The sequence below is a fragment of the Leptidea sinapis genome, chromosome 13 (genome assembly GCF_905404315.1).
Source record: "Leptidea sinapis chromosome 13, ilLepSina1.1, whole genome shotgun sequence".
NCBI classification, from domain to species: domain Eukaryota; kingdom Metazoa; phylum Arthropoda; class Insecta; order Lepidoptera; family Pieridae; genus Leptidea; species Leptidea sinapis.
This window is the reverse complement of record NC_066277.1, coordinates 529,475-551,923: the sequence shown is the minus strand read 5'-3', so window position 1 is coordinate 551,923 and position 22,449 is coordinate 529,475. Positions and strand designations below refer to the sequence as shown.

Here is a 22,449-nt window from a genome sequence, read left to right as displayed (position 1 = left end):
GAAGTTGCAGTGCCGCTCAGAATTTTTGGGAATTTTCAAGAATCCCGAGCGGCACTGCATTATAATGGGCAAGGCGTATCAATTACCATCAGCTGAACGTCCTGCTCGTCTCGTTCATCATTATAATAAAAAAAAGTGTTATTTTATATGTTACAGTGTACAAGTTGGTCGGTGGCGGGATGCGCCCGCGTTGTGGGCGTGGTCCTGAGCGCGGCCGGCCCGGGGGCGGGGCGCCACGCGCTGGCTGCGGCTGTGTTACACTGGCTCGGGGCCGCCGGGGCCGCCGGGGCCGCCGGGGCCGCCGGGGCCGCCGGGGCCGCCGGGGCCGCCGGGGCCGCCCACCCGCGGGCCCTACCCGCTGCGCTGCGAGCTGCGCGCGCATCGGGCTTGCCGCCCACCCATCCTGACCTGCACGGACTACAGGTACACCCATGCATCTGTTGTACTGCATTTGTACCACTAATCGTTGTACGATATTATAGGTTATTGGAAAATTTGTACTCCATTCATAACGCAGTAGTTATATCAAAATAAAGATGCAGTCTATAGCGTTATCTACACCCCTGCTAAAATCCTTTAAATTCTCGATATAATGTTGTACTGAATTTCATAATAACACTCCTTTGTTTTTTTATATCCCTTCATGCGCAAAGAGTTTCAACAGACGGCCACATTCTTATTGCTCGATGAGTGGTATCTGTATGAATTTCAAAAACAGAACATTTTCGTTTACGCGTGTTCCAAACTACCAGAACGTCGCGCGCCGTAAAAAATATATTTTAAACGATGCAATAAAATAAATAATTCTTTTATTGATACTTTGTTTATTTTAATTACTGTTTATTTGTATACAATCAGTTATGAATGATATTAGGCTACTACTAGGACTTGCTGTTTTAATGTTAACAGTAAGCTAACTGTTTCAGAATTTTTTAGAGGATTCATGGGTGTAGATAAAGTCTTGTATGCAACTGTTGACAATTAGGTATTAAAACACTCATGTGATGCTATTATTCGACTCAACTCACATTCGTGTTTAATAACACAACAGTTGCATAAAAAACTATTACCTCTTCAAACGGAGCTATTTAGCTGAATTGGTGGCTTAGAAGTTGGTAAGCTTATATCTCGCGTATAAAATCGCGATTGATAGAGTAGCGGATAGTAGGGCGGATATAAATAGTTGAAATTAATTACATACACGTGGGATACTTTGTAAGGCAATCTAAAAGTGTGATGCGCGTCCACAGAAGGTTCGCGTGGAGGAGGTACAGTGCGCGGTAACACAACGAGACTGCTGGCATGCGCTGTGTGATGACGGCGACCCCGCGCTGTTCCCGGAGCAGACATTGCGCGCGTTACGGGTAACTCCGCTTTACATACATAACTTTTTCTCTCAATCTATATTTCTCAATTCTATAATTTTCAATGTAAAAAATGCAAATTACTGAAAACATAAAAAAATAAAGGAAAAATGTATGGGCCCGTGCCCCAGAATGTACTTAATATATCACTAAATTAAGATCAGAATATGAACTATACGCAGATGACCTAAAATTATACAGACGGTAAAATGTTTTGAGGACCAAAAAATGCTTCACGATGATATCGACTATATTTACTTATGGTGTCAAAATAATAGTATGGAACAGAACGAAGGCAAATGCAACTTTTTAAAATTTTCTAGAAAACATATTAAACTTAAAACTAGTTACAAGGTAAATGACGTGTTTATTGCTGAAAAAAAATACACACACACACACACACATACTCACGCCTTGTTCCCGTCGGGGTAGGCAGAGACAATAGAATGCCATTTGCTTCTATCCTTACAAACCTCACGCGCTTCCTCTACATTCATTACTCTTTTCATACATGCTCGCCGGTTGCGGGTGCTTCGGACCTCTCCTTTTCTCAAAACGTCCCCAATTTGATCGACGAATGTTCTACGAGGTCTCCCGCGACCGGCTTGCCCACACACACTTGCCTTATATATTTGATGCGTAATTCTTTCTTCACTCATTCGCTCCACGTGTCCAAACCATTTAAGCATTCCTTTTTCAGTCCTTGTCACAACATCCTCTTTCAAACCACAGCGCGCTCGTATTACCGCATTCGGAATTCTATCAGTCAGTCTTACCCCACACATACTACGCAGTGATCGCATCTCAACTGCGTTAATTCTGCTTTTATGCTTCTTCTGCCATACCCAACTCTCACTTCCATACATTAACGTGGCGACAAGCACTCCATTATGTACAGCCATTCGCGCTTCTATTGGCACAGTCTTACCGTTTATAAAGGCATGCAGCGCTCCATTCACACAATTTCCCGCAGTCACTCTCCTTTCAATATCACCTTCATATCTTCCGTCTCTTGTAAACATGCTACCCAAATATACGAATTCTGTAACTTGTTCTACCCTTTCATCTTCAATCGTGATAGTACACTCAGTCAACCTTTCATCCTTCTCAAATACCATCACTTTCGTCTTTCTTGCATTTACTTTCAAACCTCTCTCTTTAAAGCTCCCGTTCAAACAGTCAATCATTTGTTGCAACTCATTTACCGATGATGAAAAAATGACTTGATCATCGGCGTACAAGAGGCACTTAACACACAACCCTTCCATATTGATTCCACATTGCATTTCTCTCACATCATTCATGCATCTATCCATGAATAGGTTGAACAACCAAGGCGACGCTACACAACCCTGTCTGACACCTTTGGAGATATCAAACCAGCCCGTATAGGCACCATTAACACGAACACAGGCTTGAGAATCCCTGTACAGAGATTTCAGAGCCCTTATCAGAAAATTGTCCACCCCATACATAGATAAGACCTTCCATAAATCCTTAATGAAAAAAAATATTTTAAAGATTTAGGCATTATATTAGATAGTGAACTAAGATTGAACAAACATATAGATCACATTATTCGTAAGAATTTTAAAATGCTAGGTTTTATTTTCCGTAATACGAAAGATTTTAGAAGTATTTTACCAACTTACTCATGATACTTTTCAACTCTGTTGTCAGATCTAATCTAGAATATAACTCAGCTGTTTGGTGCCCATATCACAAAAAATATGTATCACGAATAGAATCTGTACAAAAAAAGTTTCTTTCAAAGTTAAGTTTTTTTGCAAATAAATATATCCGTAATGATAGCTATGGGAATAGATTAAATACATTTCAAATGAGATCTCTGCGAATACGTAGAAATGCTTCACAATTGCTGTGTTTACATAAACTTTTAAGCTATGATATGGACTGTCCTTCGCTTTTATCACAAATAGGTTTGCATGTGCCTGCCTTCAATTGTCGGCTTAGTACTTTTTCCCCAATGCACATTAAATTCCACAACAGTAATTATGGCTTAAACTCTCCTCTACAGCTAATGTTACAATTATATAATTGTATTTTTAATATAAGTAGATGAAAACACTGATATCTCTTTTTCAAACTTTCTTAATTTTAAAAAACAAATTTATATTGCTCTCCATAATTTATAGATTTTAGATTTTAAAATATCACATGTATTTCTTATAGTAATGTTGTGCCTACCTATAATTTAAGTACATTTATACTATTTTATTATATTTGTTTAATTCTTAGTGCATAAGTTAATAAATTTTATTTAGTTGGTAAGCCTTTATGAATAAATAAATAATATAAAAAATGTATGTCATTTTAAAGTAGACATTTTGTAGAGCAAAAGTAAAATAGGTGATTTTACTTGCAGCTGTGAAAAAAAATTATAGAGGTTTTTAGAAGTTGTATAAATACGGCAAAATTGTTGGTATGTAGTAAAAAGGCATAAAAGGTATGTAGTAGATTTAAAATATTGATATACTTAAAACAGTGAGCTATAAAATAGTAAAAAAAATAATCATGAAAATGTAACTGTAGCATTAATGGTTAGTTTAGCTTGGCTGTTTATGCACTAGGCTTCTTGAGTTGGCTATTGTGCGTGTCCGTTCTTCTTATTAGTCCAACTAGCCCAGGCATTCGGAAGTGGAATCGGAGGATTTGTGCCCGTTGTTCCGCAACACTCTGCACTCTATAAACACGTGATCTGGCGTTTCTTATAAAGGGCTGTCTGTTACACCTAAGGTAGATAGATGTTTGTTTAAAGAATAGTGAGTGGTGTAACAACTATGATATTGCGTATTTTGTCCCTGTGTAATCTGATCTGTTGGCGAACCTCTTTGATCACGCTGGAACCGCGTTCTTTGTTTGCCTCCTTTACTGTTTCTCCATTCTGTTTGGTGGGTTTGTTCCGTTTTTTCTCGCAGCCACCATTTAATTTGGGTCGGAAGTGTGGATAGTTGAGGTTCCGGTCTATATGCTACATACAGCCTCGGATCCCTTGCTAGTTTGTCTGCAGCATCATTGCTCAGTGAGTTGTTGTGTCCTTTTTATCCCTTGCAGAGTTAGAGTTACTCTGCTCGTGTTCTTGGTCGTGCGATGAATTGATGTGCATTATGACAGTCCACCATAAGGACCGATGCACTGTCTGAGATTGTCTTTAATAAACACAGCACAAGAAGTGAAAACATTTTGGATAAAAACCTCTGTAGACTTCGATGTCTTAGTTACAAATAGTTACTTTTTGTAATGTATTGACACGCTACATCCAATAATCTTTATATAGATCTCTATTTTACTTACCCCTTGGCCACAGTCACCTGCGGCGCGGTTTGCGGTGCGGTCTGCGGCGCGCCAAGCGGCGAGCGGCAAAAACAAATTGAGCAAATTGTATGAAGTATGGCACAACTATCGGCTCGGCGCATTGCGGTGCGACCTGGGGCGCGGCGTGCGAGTGAAACAAATGCACTCGGGAGTATCGAGGCGGCCACAGCTCAGAGCATGGACGCATTTAGCATCGCGCGACCAAAACAAATAATTTTGTTTGTATCGCGCATTGAGCTCATATAAAATAATGGATACAGAACAATTTATTTTTATTGCGCCGCGGTCTGTGTGGTATGCCGCCGCACCCCGCGCCTCTCGCAGCCCCTCTCGCCGCGCTCCACACCGCCAGAAACTGTGGCCAAAACCTTATTACTTCGTCTCTTATCTATAACAAAGGTGCGTTGTGCTAATAGACCTAATTAATAGAATTAAACTTGTTTAGTAGACTTTATTTCTCATGGGGGTGAAAGATGGCCATTTCTCTGGTGAACTGTCTCTCGCCACAGGGATTGTGGTTATAAAAGTTAAAAAATAAATTATACGGCCTGTTATTGTCATGAGTTCTTTTTAGAGAGATTCTTATTAATATCAGCAGAATTAGCACTCGATCAATCACGCAATTAGTACTCATTTGTTGTTATTATTATTATTATTTGTTATTTTAGTTCGTATTCGTTCGTATTCGTAAAATATGCACCCTGCTGTCGTAATAAAATTGTTTCACAGCAGAGCTGTCAAACCGTGCGTCAATAAATTCTCTCATAGAAATTATGTATGGACTCATCAAAGGAAATGAAATGTTGTTTTTATTTAATTTAGCAGCATTTTCCTATTTATTCACCTTATAAACCTTCTCTGGACTTCCACAAATAATTCAAGATCAAAATTAGCCAAATCGTTCCAGCCGTTCTCGAGTTTTAGCGAGACTAACGAACAACAATTCATTTTTATATATATAGATAGATTATTGAATTAGGTCTGGTCACGAAATTTTATGTAATTTTTGTTTTGTTGTTATTACTTTTTATTGTGATATTATTATTGTACTTAGTATAGTAACCCTTCATATATGTATAACCTTTAAGTAGTTTGTCAATCCGCTACCTGGGGTTCTCCGGAAGACCAGCACTGATCATATCACCTGTGGGTATGATCAGTATTTTGCTGAGGTGAACTCCATTTCTGCATGTTCATGTAAATTTATAAATAAGTCTACTTGTATACTTTAAGTTGCAGAATAAATTATTTTTCTTTCTTCTTTCTTTCTTAAAAGCAGTAATTTCCATTTTTAATGTAATATCACTTTCATTAATAGTTGGTAGAAGCCATTGGAAGTATTATTTTAAGTTAGTCGAGGTCGACAGTGCGTGTTGGTCGCAGCGGATCAGGCGAGCGTGCCAGAGCTGCGGGCCGCAGTGCGCACGTTGCGGGCGCTACTGAGAGCGGGACACACGAGGATCGCGAGACAAGTGGGTGTATATTGAAATGATTAAACATTGATATAACTTTTTATTTGATTCTGGTTTATTTTAATAAGACTATTATCAAACCATTAAAATCCGTGTGACTTAAACTGAATTTGCGAAATTTTACTTTATAATGCATGGTCACTTACATGTATTAATAATCCTTAAGGTTACTATGGTCAGTATATATCACGGATTTACTTAAAAAATCTTTTATTATTGTAAGCCGTCTTATATTGCATCTCAAGTCAATTTCCCAATAAGCAATTATTGGGTTTGAGCCGGCTGTAACTGTATGAAACCACAACAGGAAAATTGGACAACCATGCTAAGACTTATTGACGTACATCGAATGGGTTCAGAGCGCCAGGGGCGTATATAAATTCTTGGCATAAATATAAATGTGTATACGTTACTGGCATCATTACGATACAACCAATATCTAGTTTATTGCAATAAATAATAATAATATTCACACATTTTTACACAAATTATCTTGCCCCAAACGAGGCATAGCCTGTACTATGGGTACAAGAAAACGATATATTTAATACAATATACTTACTTAAACATAAATATATATAAACATACATGACTCGGAAACAAACATGCATACTTATCATATAAATGATTGCACATACCGAGATTCGAACCCGGGAAATATAATTATATCCTTCTATATTAGTATTAATTCCACTAAAAATGTTTCAAAATATCAAGTTACAGCTGCTGGGTTACGTGCGAGATGCGGCGGGGATTGGTCGCGCGGGGGGCGGGCGGCGACCATCGGGGGGCGTGGCCGAGCGCATGTTACACAGAGAACTACTGCTGTTACTGGGTGAGAGATGACACGAGCAGGACTACGATAGGCTGACTGTTGATAGAGAAACGATCTCTACATACAGAGTAAATGTGCGTTAAGGTCTAGTAATATAATAACGTAGGTACATATTTCAATAGCTACTCATGAATCGGTCCTGAATTGATTATTTATGTGGTTATAATTACTGTATAAACATGTGTTATACTTAAGGCTCAATTGACAGAGCTATCAAAAAAAAAGGAGCAAAGTAGATATTTTTATCAGACTTATCACATAATATATATAACAAGTTCATTACAATCAAGCTCTTAATTACGAGTAAAATGTAGTGATTAGAAAATTATTATTAATTAAAAAATAATATTAAACAATACTATAATATTCAAACATACTGAACTCATATAGAGCCACGTGTTAAGGCGAAGAGAAAGCAGAAAATACGCAAACATGGTGTTTTTAGACAAGTTTTGTGGCGAAAGTATAGCATTTAGAACTATGAACACTACTTAATCATGTTACACATATCCTTAAGTCTTATTTGTAGATTGCTAATTCTTGCTGTTGGTTATAGTAAACACTGCTGAGCCTTTTTGAACTACCACATTTCCTAGAAGTTAAACAAGTTTTCTGGCATGGCGTGACGTATTTTTTTGGTACTTCTCTCAGAAAAGTTATTCTTATAGCTTGTACTTTTTTGTGTAGGTTCTTTTATTCAGATTAGTAGTGAATAACGAGGATTGTAAGCATATAAACTGTTTTCCACTCAAGAATTTTGAAAATATTGGCTTTGTTATATAGATGGCGGGCCGGCAGCCGTGAACTCATATCGCTCAAGGTCGCTGGCATTTAGTGTCGCCTTAAGTGTGATACATAAATTTTAGTATTATTAGATCGAAGGGCTTGGGTAATGACTTTTGAATAAGAATGTGAACCGACATGGTTATATTCAGGGATGAATAAAACTAGATTGCCTGCACAAATTTGTAGATCGAATAATAGATGGGAAAGCTGGTATTGATGGGAAACATCAATCAAAATCATCGATCAGATCAGACTTACCAAGGATCAGGAATGTTGTGTGAACAAGTTGCTGAAAGAGGTAGGATTGGACCCGGCAAATCTATTTTTGTAAGCTCTATCTATCCTCCCGAAGTTAGGCGTTATTGTAATACGATTATGTTAATGAGATGGAACCGTAAGTCACAGAAAACCATCTCTGAACCTGTTAATCTCAACAAGAGCTCTCGCAATCAAGGCTGATCTATTAAGTACTCATGAAACACTCGGAGAAGCTACTGAATATGATACCGGTTAGTTTCCGACTTCATCTATCACATTATAACGTTGTATTTTATTTTTAAAATAATATTTTTAGGGTCCTATGATGTAAAAATAACAGCTGTTGTCTTTATAAGTTCTTTTAATAACAGAAATTAACAATATTAGAACATACTGCAGAAACTTAGGTACATAAGCAACTAAACATTTTTTTAACAAAATGAAATTTGTAAAGAAAATGAATTTATTGTTTTCACAATATAATTAAAATTATTAAAATATTATATAATTATATTATATGAATATATATTATATAAATTAAAATATATAATTCTTTCGAGTAGGATAATTTAATACAAAGTATGGCCTCCTCTGCTATTCAGAACTTGTCGGCAACGATTATTCATTGAATTAATGAGACTGTTTATGTCATCTTGCGGTATTCGCTCCCAATGGAACTGTAGCAAATCCTTCAGCTGTTGGGTTGTTGTCACTCCGTCCAAGTCCTTCAAAACACGTCTCTGGAGCATATCCCATGCGTGCTCGATGGGGTTGAGGTCTGGCGATTGTGCAGGCCAGGGCAATATCCGGACGTTCTCCGTTGCCAAGTATTGGTTCGCCGAGCTATATGTGAACGTGCATTGTCATGCATTAACGTAAAATCAGAGCCAAAGGTTTGTGCAAATGGTTGGACATAAGGTCTGAGAATATCCTCAACGTAATTTTCAGCGTTCATGTTTCCATTTACAAAAACGAGCTAGGTTCGCTTGTTCTTCATAATACCCGCCCATACCATAACTGTTGAGCGCTGTATGGATGAACTTCCTGAATGCACCTGAGCCTTTCAGTATTTCCGGGCCGACGGTACACTCGCACCCTTCTTGTATCAGGCCTAAACCCGAATCGCGACTCATCGGGAAACATAATTTTATCCCATTGTTTCTGGCTCCATGGTCTGCGTTCTTTACACCATTCATTTGGACGAGCGCGATTCCCGTGACGTATCGGTGGGCACCTAATTAGGCGTCGATCTCGTAGGCCGTACTCATGCAGTCGATTTCGCCCAGTTTGGGGACTTACATCAACACCACTTGAATTTTGTAGCCTCAAACTTATCTCTCGAACGGTTAACATCGGCTGGCGTCTTGAAGTCATTGTATGTACCGGTCTTGCAGAGCGGTTGTACTCCTTTTACCGCCTGAATGCTGTTCAGCGGGTTCCCTTATATTATTGTAGCGCTGCCAAAGACGACAAATAACACTTCTATGAATGCCAAAATGCCGAGATACCTGAGATTGATTATTTCCCGCGTGCAACATCTGTACAGCTCTTTGCATTTCATTTGCCGTCAAATGACGTCGCTCCATGACGTAAACAATATCTAACAATTCAATTTTGTCGCTAACTTTATTGAAATGGTTGGTAAAATTATAAAATCAAGACTAAACGTAGCAAAAAAAACGCACTTAAATTCAAACAAATTCCCTTTCATTTAATTTTATGAAAAAAACAAAACATAATCGATTTTTTTTTACAACCAGCCAGTATGTCATCATCAATAACAAAAAAGTTTACATACCTATGCCCTTTGAGTGAATAAAGACTTAGAAATTAATTAATATAAATGGTAAATTTGTAATATCGTGCATGTTGCTTAGACTTTTTTGATGTGTGTATTATATACCTTTCTTCATCACATGGAGACGAATGAATACCTAACTCAATTTATTGAAGTAGATTATACTCAATTTAAAATGGCATAAGTATTGGTAGTGTACTGCATTAATATCTGATAATATTAATAACAACCAAAAGTTTATTTATAATAGGTGAGTTCGAGTGGTTAGACTTGGAGGAGCAGATGACCAGTGTGGAGCAGCACAGGGCGAGTGCGGGAACGTGGGCGGAGTGTGGGGCGCAGTCATTGGAGCTGCTGCAGCTAGATGAGCACGTCGCCCTCGAGGTGGAACACCAGGGCAGTGACCGCGTTCTCTACAAGGTATTAAATATTTGAGAAGCCTGTGTTTGGCTGTAGGTACCTACATGAAATCTGGGCTGCTATGCAAGGCTGGGGCCACATAACGAATGATGGCGATAAAAATGACTTGAAACGTAATGACAATGAAATATTCTTATGATCGGACAATACAGTTTGTACTTCGGCAATGTATCGTGGCTTGTGAGTTAGTAAAACTGCACAGGTTGTCCGGTCTTGTAAAATTATACCGCCGAACAGTGCAGTACCGAGTTTTGAATTGAAAAATCTCCACCGAATAAAACGTCTGTCAGTTTTTCCTTGAATCGCGAAACGAATAGTGCGATCATCTTCAAATTTTTACTTTAAAAAAATAGCTTTAGGTTTTATTAGCCTTTTATCTTCAATCCACTTTTTCGGCAGCCACGCTACCCACGTATTTTTTTTTGTATATATACAATTATTTTTATTTGCAGTTACCGATGAGCAGCGTATTGCGGGATGCTGAAGTATGCGCGCGTTCCGCACTATTGCCGCATCTCGTACCGCACTTGAGCCACGTCGGTATGTAAAATCTTTAAACAAAGTCTTGTGATTGGAATAATACGTCAGTGCATTAATGCAAACGGTCGTGTTTCTGAACAGTGAATATTTTGTAACTACCTACAACGGTCTTAACAAAGTGTGATAAATGTAAGAGAAATATTACCAAAAAAGTGCCTGGCTTGGTATGCAGTAGGTGTAATGTAACGGTACATGCAGACCCAGCATGTGCTAAGCTATCAAATAAACAGCTTAGTACTCTTCGCAACTCAACGAGCATCGAGTGTAGCTGCGATGACTGTATGAAGAACGTAGCACGCAGATCGTCTTTCATAACACCTGAAGACGATTGCGAGGAGACAGAATCGGTAACAGATCACGTAATAAATACCCAACTTGACACGCAAAAGCTAATCCAGGATATAAGCCGTGAACTGAAAAAAACATTCAGAGAGGAATTTGGAAGCCTTGAAACATCTATTGAGTTTCTGAGTGATCAGCTATCTACCATTGAGCAATCCTTAAAGAAACAGGATGTCAAAATAAAGAACTTGAGAATAAAAACCTCGATCTTCAAAATAGAAATAAGAACCTAGAACTAAGAGTAACTGTTTTGGAGCAGGAGACAAAAAGTTTTCATCAAAAGTCGTTAACAAGTACCTTAGAAATAGCAGGCTTACCTCAAACATCTGTAAAAGATATAGGTAAAGTGATAGAAACGCTTGCAACGAAATTGAATACCAACGTGAATGATATTATGTCCTCCCAACGCTTGCCCGGCCCTAAAGATCGTCCGTGTACATTTCTTGTAGAAATGAAATCTAAAGCAGCCCAAAGACAGTGGATCGATGCAGGGAAAGAGAAACGTCTCACGGTAGGTGGACTCTTGCCAGAATCACCAAAAGAAGCAGCAGAAAATCGAGTCTATATTAGAGAGGCCCTAACAAAATATTTAAAAACGCTGTTATACAATACCAAAACCCAATTAAGTAAAATTGCCCAGTTTATTTGGTGTAAGGAAGGCAAGATTTGTGTAAGAAAAGGCCCAAATAGTAAAATCTACTATGTACGCACTGAAAAGGATATAGATCATATACAAAAACAGCTTTAACCTTCTAATATCACATTATAAAGTAATATTCTAAACAGGTACCTATACATTATAATATCTTACTGTTATTATTTCTTAGTAGAATTTAAATTACTTAGTAAATAAATAATACTCTAATGGCAATAAAAATTAAAGAAATCTTAGATTGTAATAATATAAATAATTACTTTCTACAACTACCACCTAAAAGTCACGCATTGTTTACTTGTATACATTTTAATATACGTTCTATAATAAAGAATTTCACCAAACTCCAACAAGTGATTAGCACTTGTAATTATACTATAGATTTGATAGTTTTATCCGAAGTTGGCATTTCAGAAAGTATTGTGAATTTATATAACTTAACGGGTTATAATATGTATGCCCAATTACGAGATAAAAAACGGGGAGGCGGTATAATTATTTATGTAAAGAATTACCTTAAGTTTACACTAACACCTCACAAAACTTTTATGTTTGAAAACTTAACAGGTATAATAAAGTTACCCACCGATGTAAACGTAGTTATATGTGCAATCTACAAACCTCCGTGTAAAAATAAAAACCTTTTTGTAAATGAACTTAGCAGGTACATCTCACGGTATGACTCTAAAACAAATAATATATTACTTATCGGCGATACAAACATAGACCTAAAAGACCAATCATCCCATAAAGATTACTACTTGGATGCACTTAGTGAGTACGGATTGATGTGTGGTATTTCAAATTACACGAGAATAGAAACAAAACTAAATAAGGTCACCAAATCTTGTATAGATCATATTTTCGCGCGGTTCCCCACATTAGATCCGTACTCGGCGGTGCTTGACGAGGTACTGGCGGATCATCGAGGAATTTACATGCATTAATAACTCGTCACCAACGAGACGTACACAGGGTGCTACCAAAAAGATTACTATTAATCAAAATATTTTTCACAAAGAAATGAGTAGGGTTGACTGGGAACAGACTAACTTAATAAATACGCCAGACAATATATTGGCTTATATCAAAAAGTCGTTTCTAGCAGCCAGAGAGGTTGCATGAAATTATAAATTAATAAAATACAAAAAAAACAAAACTCAATCAAACACAGCTCCTTGGATAGATGGAAACGTAAATCGGCTTTGCGAAACAAAAAAACAAGTTATATAAGCTTTGGATAAAGAGTAGTTATGATCCCTTAATCAGACTACAATATAATAAAACCAGAAACAAACTCCATAAATTAATGGAATCCAAACGTGACGCATATTATTTAAAATAAATAAAGAAAAATTTTAAAGATATAAAAAAAATCTACAAAATTATTAATCAAATGCTAGGGCGGACAAATTTAACCATTGACGAAGTGATACTAAAGGCGTTCGAAGGCCAGGGCCTTTCCGTTAAACAGATAGCTGATAACTTTGCGAATGGATTTGAAAAATCAGTAAAAAATATAATTCCAAATTGCAAACTAAAACTTGATGATGCAAGTACGTATCGCAAGCCCTTAAATACTACAATGTTATTCCAAAAGGTCTCCAAAGACGATGTTAGTAAAGTAATTAAGAAACTACACTCAAATAAGGCACCTGGACTAGATGGTATTAAAGTAAGTAAACTTAAACTAGCTAACCAATATCTGGCCCTACCAATTGCAAATTTAATAAACTGTAGCGTCGAAACAGGCGATTTTCCTAATGACCTCAAAATAGGTTGTGTAAGACCAGTGTACAAAAAGGGTCATCACGAAAATTATACGAACTACAGGCCAATTACTTTACTTTCTGCAATTGACAAAATCATAGAAAGAATCGTGAGTGATCAGGTTCATCAATTCTATCAAAAGAAAGATGTAATTAGTAGCAATCAATTTGGGTTTCAAGCGGGTAAAAGTGCAACAGACCTCCTATGTTCTTTCACTGACGAGGTAAATGCTCACTTAAACAACAAAAAATTTGTACTGGCCCTATTTATTGACTTTTCGCGGGCATTTGAAACATTGCAGCATGAACAACTAATCCAAAATCTAGATGATTGTGGAATCAGGGGTCCGTTACTAAAGTGGTGCAAAAATTATCTCACAAATCGTACATTTACTGTTAAAGTACAAAATACATACAGTGACCCCAAAATGGTGACTGAGGGAACGGCTCAAGGATCAGTCCTGGGTCCCCTACACTTTTTATCGTATGTGAACGATTTGGGAAACTGCCTAAAATACAGCACGTGTTACCAATTTGCAGATGACACTTGCCTTATTGTGTCATGATGCTGGTTTAGTACTAAACATTAGTAAAACTAAGCTCATGATTATCAAATCACCCTACATCAAGCACCCTACACCAAAATCTATAATTTCACACAATCATAACTGTCTGCATGGGCTAGGAACCTGTAGGTGTCCTGCAATTGATATAGTGGATACACATAAATACCTTGGCCTAATAATTGATTCAAAATTCAACTGGAGCTACCACATCGAACACATTAGCAATAAGTTACGCCAGTTCCTAGGAAATATAAAAATATTAAAAAATAGAATTCCCTTTAAAGTAAAAATTATGCTTTATAATTCATTAGCGGAATCCTATATTCAATATGGCCTAACAAGCTATGGCCGTACATATTCCTCATATCTGAAGCAAATATACAATCTTCAATTAAAAATTTTAAAAAATCATTATCTGCACATATGTTTCGAAAATTAAAACAAAACGAAAATGAAATATTTAAACATTGCAATATCTTGCCCATTTATCATAAAGTTAAGCAAATGCTATTGAGCCAATACTTTTTTAATGAAAAAATAAGATTGCAAAAGATAGAACACCCTATACAAACAAGAGCCATAACTTAGAACCGGTTGTCGATTCTCCGGGCCTGCAACGTGTACGGCGAACGAACTGCCGATTACCTAATACCTCGCTTGCTAAATGAGCTGCCCTTCATTGAGCGGCAAAATTTAAATACTAAAAACATTAATTATAGAATAAAGGATTACCTATTACATAAATTATAGCAGCTAAGAGAATTTGAACCTGCTAAGTCATATTTATAAGTTATATTTATTCGTTTTTAAGTCTTTTAAAATATTTTCACTGTGTTCATTTAATTTATAGCATAAGTTGTTGTTGAGTTGTGACGTATTATTAAGTGTTATTAGTATTAGTTGTTAACCTTTGTGGTTTTTTTTTAGATGTAATTTGACCTAGTTTTATATCGGTATATGTAATATGATAAATAAATAAAAAAAAAAAAAAATTGTAAATGTATTGACATTCAATAGTACATAATTGCTTGAAACAGTGATGTCGAGCTCGGGCCGGCTGCCAGCACATGTTTGGGTGTTGCTGTCTCGAGCACTGGACCCAAGTCGACTTGATGAGCTTGCAAAGAACGTCGACGAGACTACACTTTACGAACTGATACTGGTTAGTGTGTTGTGCTTTTATTACGTTTGCGTGCGTACTAGCGTACGCTCGTCTGTGTGGGTTTTGTTATCTTTGTTAGTAAGATACAAGGATATTTATAACCTAGGTCCTAAAGAATCATTAAGAGAAAAATTTAAAAAAATAAACATTTTGACTGTTGCTTCTCAATACATTTTTGATAATGTTCTGTATATATATAAGCATATTGAGGAATTTTCTAGAAACTGTGACGTTCATAACGAGGAACAAAAATAAACTTGTTATGACTACTACTCGGTTGGGTCGAGTTAGTAAGTCTTTTTTTGGGCGATGTATATGCTTCTACAATATGATCCCAGAAAATGTACAAAACAAATGTTACGAAATTCAAAAGAATTGTTAAAAAACGTTTGTGTGGGAAAGTAGCATAAACGATTTTCTTAATGACACCACGGACTGGGAATAAAGCGAACACCCTCAGGCTCTTTAATTATAAATGTTTTTTGTAAGATATCACATTGTAATCCATATTTTATATTAAAAAAAAGCCCGCTGAGTTTCTTGCGCCTATTCTTCTCAGGTCTGAGGCAATCTCTTTTGAATGGGTGGTAGTTTTTGACGTTCACGTGATTTTAAATCCTATTTTTAATAAATATATTTGAATTTGAATTTGATATAATGAATCTTGCCGAGTTTACTATATGGGTGTCAAACATGGACATACACAAATAAAGTGGAACAGAGGTTACTTTCTACGCAGAGAGCAATGGAAAGAAGCATTCTAAAAATAAACAAAAATTAAAAACGAGTCCATATGACAAAAAAACAAAAGTTACAGATGCACTGAAACGAGCCATGAAGCTTAAGTGGCAATGGGCAGGGCATATTTCACGATATACTGATAATCGATGGACAATCCTAACCACAAGATGTTATGGACCAACATTAGGACCAACGAAGAGTTGGCAGACCAAATAAACGGTGGACTGACGACTTAATAGAGATAGCAGGAAAAGACTGGATGCATAAAAGCAAAAATCGAACACTATGGAAAGACATGGAGGAGGCCTTTACTCTAACGAGATTCACAACTCAAATAAATAGAAGTATAAGCAACTAATCTTACTAACACCAAACTATTATACTACTAATAATTCGCTTGTGTAAAAAGAGTTTTGGATTAAATGAGGCTTTATTATTATTATTATAATGAATCTTAAATTTTTGTCATTCTTTTTGGCTTCTGCTTCTATTAATATAGAAATTAATTCCGTCGTACGTAAAGCGTGGAATGATACGCTCTAGTTACGAAATAATAGGTGGCGCGCGTTAACCTCGAGTCACACGTGTCATTGAGTCAATTGTTTTGGTCATAAGTATAATATAGTTTCTTTTCTTTATTTAGTCGATTGGAGAAGTCTTCTCAAACATGGAAAATAATAAAAAATAATTTATTTTTAGATAGAAATTAATTATTAAAAAATTGCTAACCCGAACTGGGCGTTACGTCGCTATAGCCTTATGAATTTTAAATATGGTTTAAAAATCAAGGGACTTATTGTCGCTATAGCTTAATGCTCTCTACAACCAAGACCGTAAATGATATTCACTGCCGCTGCGAATTGATTACGATTTGAAATGAATCTTATTAGCGGGCAGCTAAAGTAGCTATTTCTTTAAAAAACCGTTACTTATTGAATGTTCTGTAAAAATGCCCGCTCTGTTGCAGTACATGTTGAGCGAGGGTCGGAGCGACGTACGCCGTGGCGTGCGGCACTTGGTCATGTCTGCGTTGCGTGCCGCACCCGCATACTGTGACGTGCTGAGTAGCTCCGGTAAGTTATGTCCAATTATAATGAAGATGGAATCGACTCGTAATGTCGTTGCTTGTTGAGTTTAATAGTTATTTATGCAACTGTTGTGGAATAAGGGGTATTAAAACACGAATGTGGATTTATAATCGGTATATCGGATAATAGTATCAGATGAGTGTTTTAATACCTAATTATCAACAGTCGCATACAAGACTTTATCTACACCCAGAAACACCAGTCCTAGTAGTAACATAATATCATTCATATACAAATAAAATAAGTATTAATGAAACAATTATTTATTTTAGTAGTAGTTTACATTTTGTATAGTGAAATAATTAAAATTCACTTGTATATAATGTCCTTTTGCAGCGTTTAAAATGAATTGTTTTTTTTTGTAAACAAAACAATAAAAATATCGAAGAAAAATGGCTGGGATTCGAATTACCTACTTTTTTTACGGCGCGCGTAAACGAAAATGTTCTTTTTTTGAAATTCATACAGATACCACGCATCGAGCAGTAAGAATGTGGCTGTATGTTGAAACTATTTGCGCATGAAGGGATAAAAAAACAGAGGAGTGTTGTTATGAAATTCAGTACAACATTACAACACTCTTTTGGGTGATGTAATGGTTATTAGAACATTGGGTGTTTTAATGTTGGCAATAAGCTAACTGTTTCAAAATCTTTAATAGAGGATTAAAAGCATGGGTGTAGATAAAATGACAAAACACATGAGAGAAAACAGCTGCGATTATGTTTCAATTCAAAGCAAAAACATACCTACGTTATTGTACTGTAACGTGTCTGATGACGTTCACGACGTTTAAGACAAACATAATATTACAGTCTTGTTAATAATGTGTATAATTTGTTGAAGAATGTATGTGCCTCGTCATAATTAAGTTCTTTGGTATATAATTAAAAAAAAATTTTTGACCATGAGTTAAACAAAGGAGAAATTTCATGTATGGACGCAACATGTAGATTTAGATATTACATTTCTGAAAATTAACTAAAGGGAGTACAATATTTTTCATATATCTATCTTAATTAATCCAAGATAAAATCTTGCATATACAATGCATGTTGTGACAAGGACTGAAAAAGGAATGCTTTGGACACGTGGACCGGATGAGTGAAGAAAGAATGATGCATCAAATATATAAGGCAAGTGTGTGTGGGAAAGTCGGTCGCGGGAGACCTCGTAGAACATTCGTCGATCAAATTGGGGACGTTTTGAGAAAAGGAGAGGTCCGAAGCACCCGCAACCGGCGAGTATGTATGGAAAGAGTAATGAATGTAGAGAAAGCGCGAGAGGTTTGTAAGGATAGAAGCAAATGACATTCTATCGTCTCTGCCTACCCCGACGGGTACAAGGCGTGAGTATGGGTGTGTGTGTATAAAATGAATTTTAATGTTTAATTTTTCAATGTTATTTACAAAGAATGCCTTTTTGATTGATTATCAGCTACACGGTACACGGGTGGCGGGCAAGAGCTGTTGTTGGAGATGCTGGTAGAGGTGGTGCGCGAAGACAACGGTCTGAGCGAGAGACATCTGCCCGGGCTGGTGGGGGCGCTGCTGCGAGCTGACAGGTCGGCGCCGGTTGTGCTGAGCGGCGCGGTGGCCGCACTCGGCGACAAGTTAACATTGTACGACGCGGGGCAGCGGCGCCGCATGGCGGGGGACGCGCTGCGGGCCGCACTCAAGCACACTTCGCCGGAGAAGCACCGCGCCTGCGTCACGCTGGCCGCCGCACTGCTGCGAGGACAGAGTGTCGCAGATGTAGTGGACGAGGTCCTCACAGTGGAGGGCGAGGCGGCAGCGGCGGGTGCTCGCGCGCTGCTGCAGCAGCTGGGACTGGTGTGCGGCGTGCCAGAGGTTCACGCATTGCTGCACCTGCGGGACGGAGCACTGTGTGACACGTTACTCACCCCGTTGGACTTGCGTCACGCTACACACGACGACCTCGACGCATTGTTTCACTTTGTGGAGACATTTGCCGATCTGCTCATGGAAATTCGACAAAAGGTATCAGCTCAAGATTATTGTATAAAAGAACATAAAATTCTGTGCGACACCGCCATAAGATGTTAACTTTCAATAGACTAGTAATGTATCTAGCTAGGGCGCCTTGCAGGTTAAAACACTTATAGTCTTGCACAATACTGCTTGACGAAAAAGAAAGTCCCGCTGTGGTACCTAGCTAGCCGGCGTCCTGTGCTAAGGAGTCTCACACTGGTATGTGAATATCGCATTCGGAGAAGACGATTCGTTTTAGTTCTGAATGGAAAATTGAGTAAAAAACGAATGCTACTTATCAAAGTGTAAGTAATGGGAATAACGAAATTAAACAGTCCCAAAATATTTGTAAACCAACCTACTGACTTTAAAATACATATATAACATACTTGCCTAATTGCTAGTTGCTATTTACTAATATGTCATATCTAATGATAATTATATAATTATCATATCTAATGATAATTATATGAAAAAAAAATATCAGCCAAGCTCGACACTATGTTGGCCACGCAGAGAAGCATGGAATCAAATATTGAGACTTGGAAGAATGACTTTAAACGACTTCCAGAAGTCATTACATCTGTAGAATTTATGTCTTCTAAGTCCGACGAACTGCTACGTGAGGTAAGCCAGTTGCGATCGGAATCAGTTTATTTGAAAACAGAGAACGCCAAACTACACGAGGCCATCCAAACATTAAACTATAGAGTGGCTGTGATAGAGCAGCAATCTCGCGATTCAAACGTGGAGATTCAGTGCCTGCCGGAATACCCAAGAGAACACCTTATATCAACGGTTATACAACTTGCAAAAGTGGTTAAATGCCCCATAGCTGAAAAGGATATACTTGTGTGTACTAGAGTTTCCAAGTCCAACCCTCAATCTGACCGACCTAACAACTTGATTGTCAAACTTCCCTCTCCGCGTATGCGTGACACTTTGCTGGCTGCCTGCTTGAATTATAACAAGTCGAATCCCGAAAATAAACTTAATACGGCAGACCTAGGAATTGGAGGGAACAAGCAGCAAATAGCTCAAGCACGTAAGTTTAAAAAGGACCATCTGTACAAATATCTATGGGTTTGAAATGGTCGGGTATTGCTAAGAAAGGACGACGCTACCCCGGCTATTTGGGTCAAAAACAGTGAAACATTGTCTACACTTAAGGATTGAGCTTCTTCTAATATATTATTCTCTTTATAAACATTAGATTTAAAATTTTTATATATTTATAATGCCAAACTTAAAGACTTATTATCAGAACTGTAGAAGCATTCGCGGTAAATTGTCAGACCTTCACTTATTAAGTTTAAACTGTGATTACGATATTATAGTTTTGACAGAGACATGGCTCAACGATAGTGTCTATGACTCTGAAATACTGAATGATAATTATAGAATATATCGAAGAGACCGATATTCTGCAAACAGTTCGAAAGTTGATAGCGGAGGGGTCTTAATAGCCGTCTCAAATCAGATTGGCTCATATAGATTGTCATCGTTTGAAGGAAATTGTAATGAGGATTTATGGGTAAAAGTGATACCGCATTCTAGTCAGACTAGGAATAAGAAACTTAATATTTGTGCTGTATATCTTCCACCACCGGTATCATGCGATATGTTGGAAAATGAACTAAATAACATTAGTAATGCAATGGCTTTAATTAGCGATAAGGAGGACACTATTTTGGTAGGAGATTTTAATCTTGAACATTTAATATGGTACCAGAATCCTGATTGCGAAATAAGTGCTCTTCCATTTGAATGCAATCGTCGATTGAGTCAACTGCTTTTTGATTTTCAAGCACTGAACAACCTACTTCAGTTTAATTTAATAAAAAATAAAATTTGTACGGTCCTCGATCTAGTTCTAAGTAATGCACCGTTTCATATATCAGAACAAATTCCTTCCCTCACGAAAATCGATTCTCACCACCCTCCTTTACTCATATCGTCTATATATTTGCCGATAAAATTTCTTAAAAAATCTACAGTTAGCAGAACCAACTTTTATCTAGCAAAGTATGATGACATCAAGCACGATCTGAGTAAAATTGATTGGAACGCTATTTTTCAAAAAGAGCTTGATATAAATGCTATGATAAATAAGTTTTACTTAATTGTTAGAGAGATTATTAATAAACATACACCAAAAAGCAAATCACACAATCAGAATTATCCAATTTGGTATACGAGGCAACTTGTACTGTTACTTAAAGAAAAAGAGAAATATCGTTTAAGATTTAAAAAATATAAGAATCCGCTGGATGAATACGAGTTTCATATCGCCAGAGCCAGATGTCACATTCAGATTAATGCATGTTACAATAAATATCTTCGAGCAATAGAAGAATCAGTTCTTAATAACAATTTAAAGTCATTTTGGTCTTTTATCGCATCAAAACGAAAAAATAAAACAAATTTACCCCAGGAAATGCATTTACATACGGCAAAATTCTCTACACCACAGGGTATTTGTAACGCATTCGCTACTCATTTCTCTTCTGTGTATTCGGATAGCACTCAGGTGTCTGTGTCGGATCTGGCTACCTTCAAGGGAGAAACTAATGATACGTTAAATCATATAGTAGTAACAGAAAAACATATTTCAGTTGCAATTAAGAAATTAAACAAAAACCAGGGCGCAGGCCCTGATCTGATACCTGGAATTTTTATTATTAACTGTTCAAATAATCTATCTTATCCTCTTAGTATTATATTCAACGCATCACTTAATCTTGGGGTATTCCCTGCAGCTTGGAAATCAGCCAATGTTGTACCAATTCTAAAAAATACTAGTAATAGTAGTGATATATGTTCATATAGACCAATTTCTATTCTCTCATTGTTTGGAAAGTTATTTGAATCTGTTGTTTGTTCCGTTCTAACAGCTCACGTAAAACCAATTTTGATTAATCATCAGCACGGGTTTAGATCTAAAATGTCTACCGTTACCAATCTTGTTTGTCATATAACAGATGTATCTGAGGCAATAGACATGGGGCTACAAGTTGACACAGTATATACAGATATAAGTAAAGCTTTTGATAGAGTCGACCACGGATTAATTATATCAAAACTCGTAAAATGTGGCCTGTATGGCAAACTTTTGTCTTGGTTTTCCTGTTACTTGTCTGTCAGATCCCAAACAGTGGTAGCGTGTGGGCACCAGTCGGATGCTTTTCAAGTAACATCAGGAGTTCCTCAAGGCTCACACCTAGGTCCTATACTTTTTTTAATTTTTATAAACGATTTAGGTAAGATAATCAAAAATTCCAAGTTTTATTTTTTCGCCGATGATTTAAAAATTTCGAGAGTAATTA

At 37.1% G+C, this 22,449-nt stretch overlaps 1 protein-coding gene and 1 long non-coding RNA gene across 2 annotated transcripts in view; both read left to right on the top strand.

The window, feature by feature from the left end:
- The first annotated feature begins 1,268 nt into the window (after window positions 1–1,268).
- LOC126967746 (uncharacterized) lies at window positions 1,269–6,916 on the top strand. Its single transcript, XR_007730074.1, has 3 exons — window positions 1,269–1,364; window positions 6,068–6,172; window positions 6,890–6,916. It is a non-coding gene; the product is annotated as an uncharacterized LOC126967746 (long non-coding RNA).
- A 32-nt stretch (window positions 6,917–6,948) lies between these two features.
- LOC126967694 (uncharacterized) overlaps window positions 6,949–22,449 on the top strand; it is a 29,398-nt gene continuing 13,897 nt past the window's right edge. Inside the window, exons 1-6 of the mRNA XM_050812282.1 lie at window positions 6,949–7,007; window positions 10,100–10,269; window positions 10,722–10,809; window positions 15,179–15,303; window positions 17,012–17,117; window positions 18,570–19,132. Of these exons, the coding sequence (XP_050668239.1) occupies window positions 6,977–7,007; window positions 10,100–10,269; window positions 10,722–10,809; window positions 15,179–15,303; window positions 17,012–17,117; window positions 18,570–19,132 (1,083 nt within the window). The 5' untranslated portion in view covers window positions 6,949–6,976. The remainder of the gene's footprint in view (window positions 7,008–10,099; window positions 10,270–10,721; window positions 10,810–15,178; window positions 15,304–17,011; window positions 17,118–18,569; window positions 19,133–22,449) is intronic.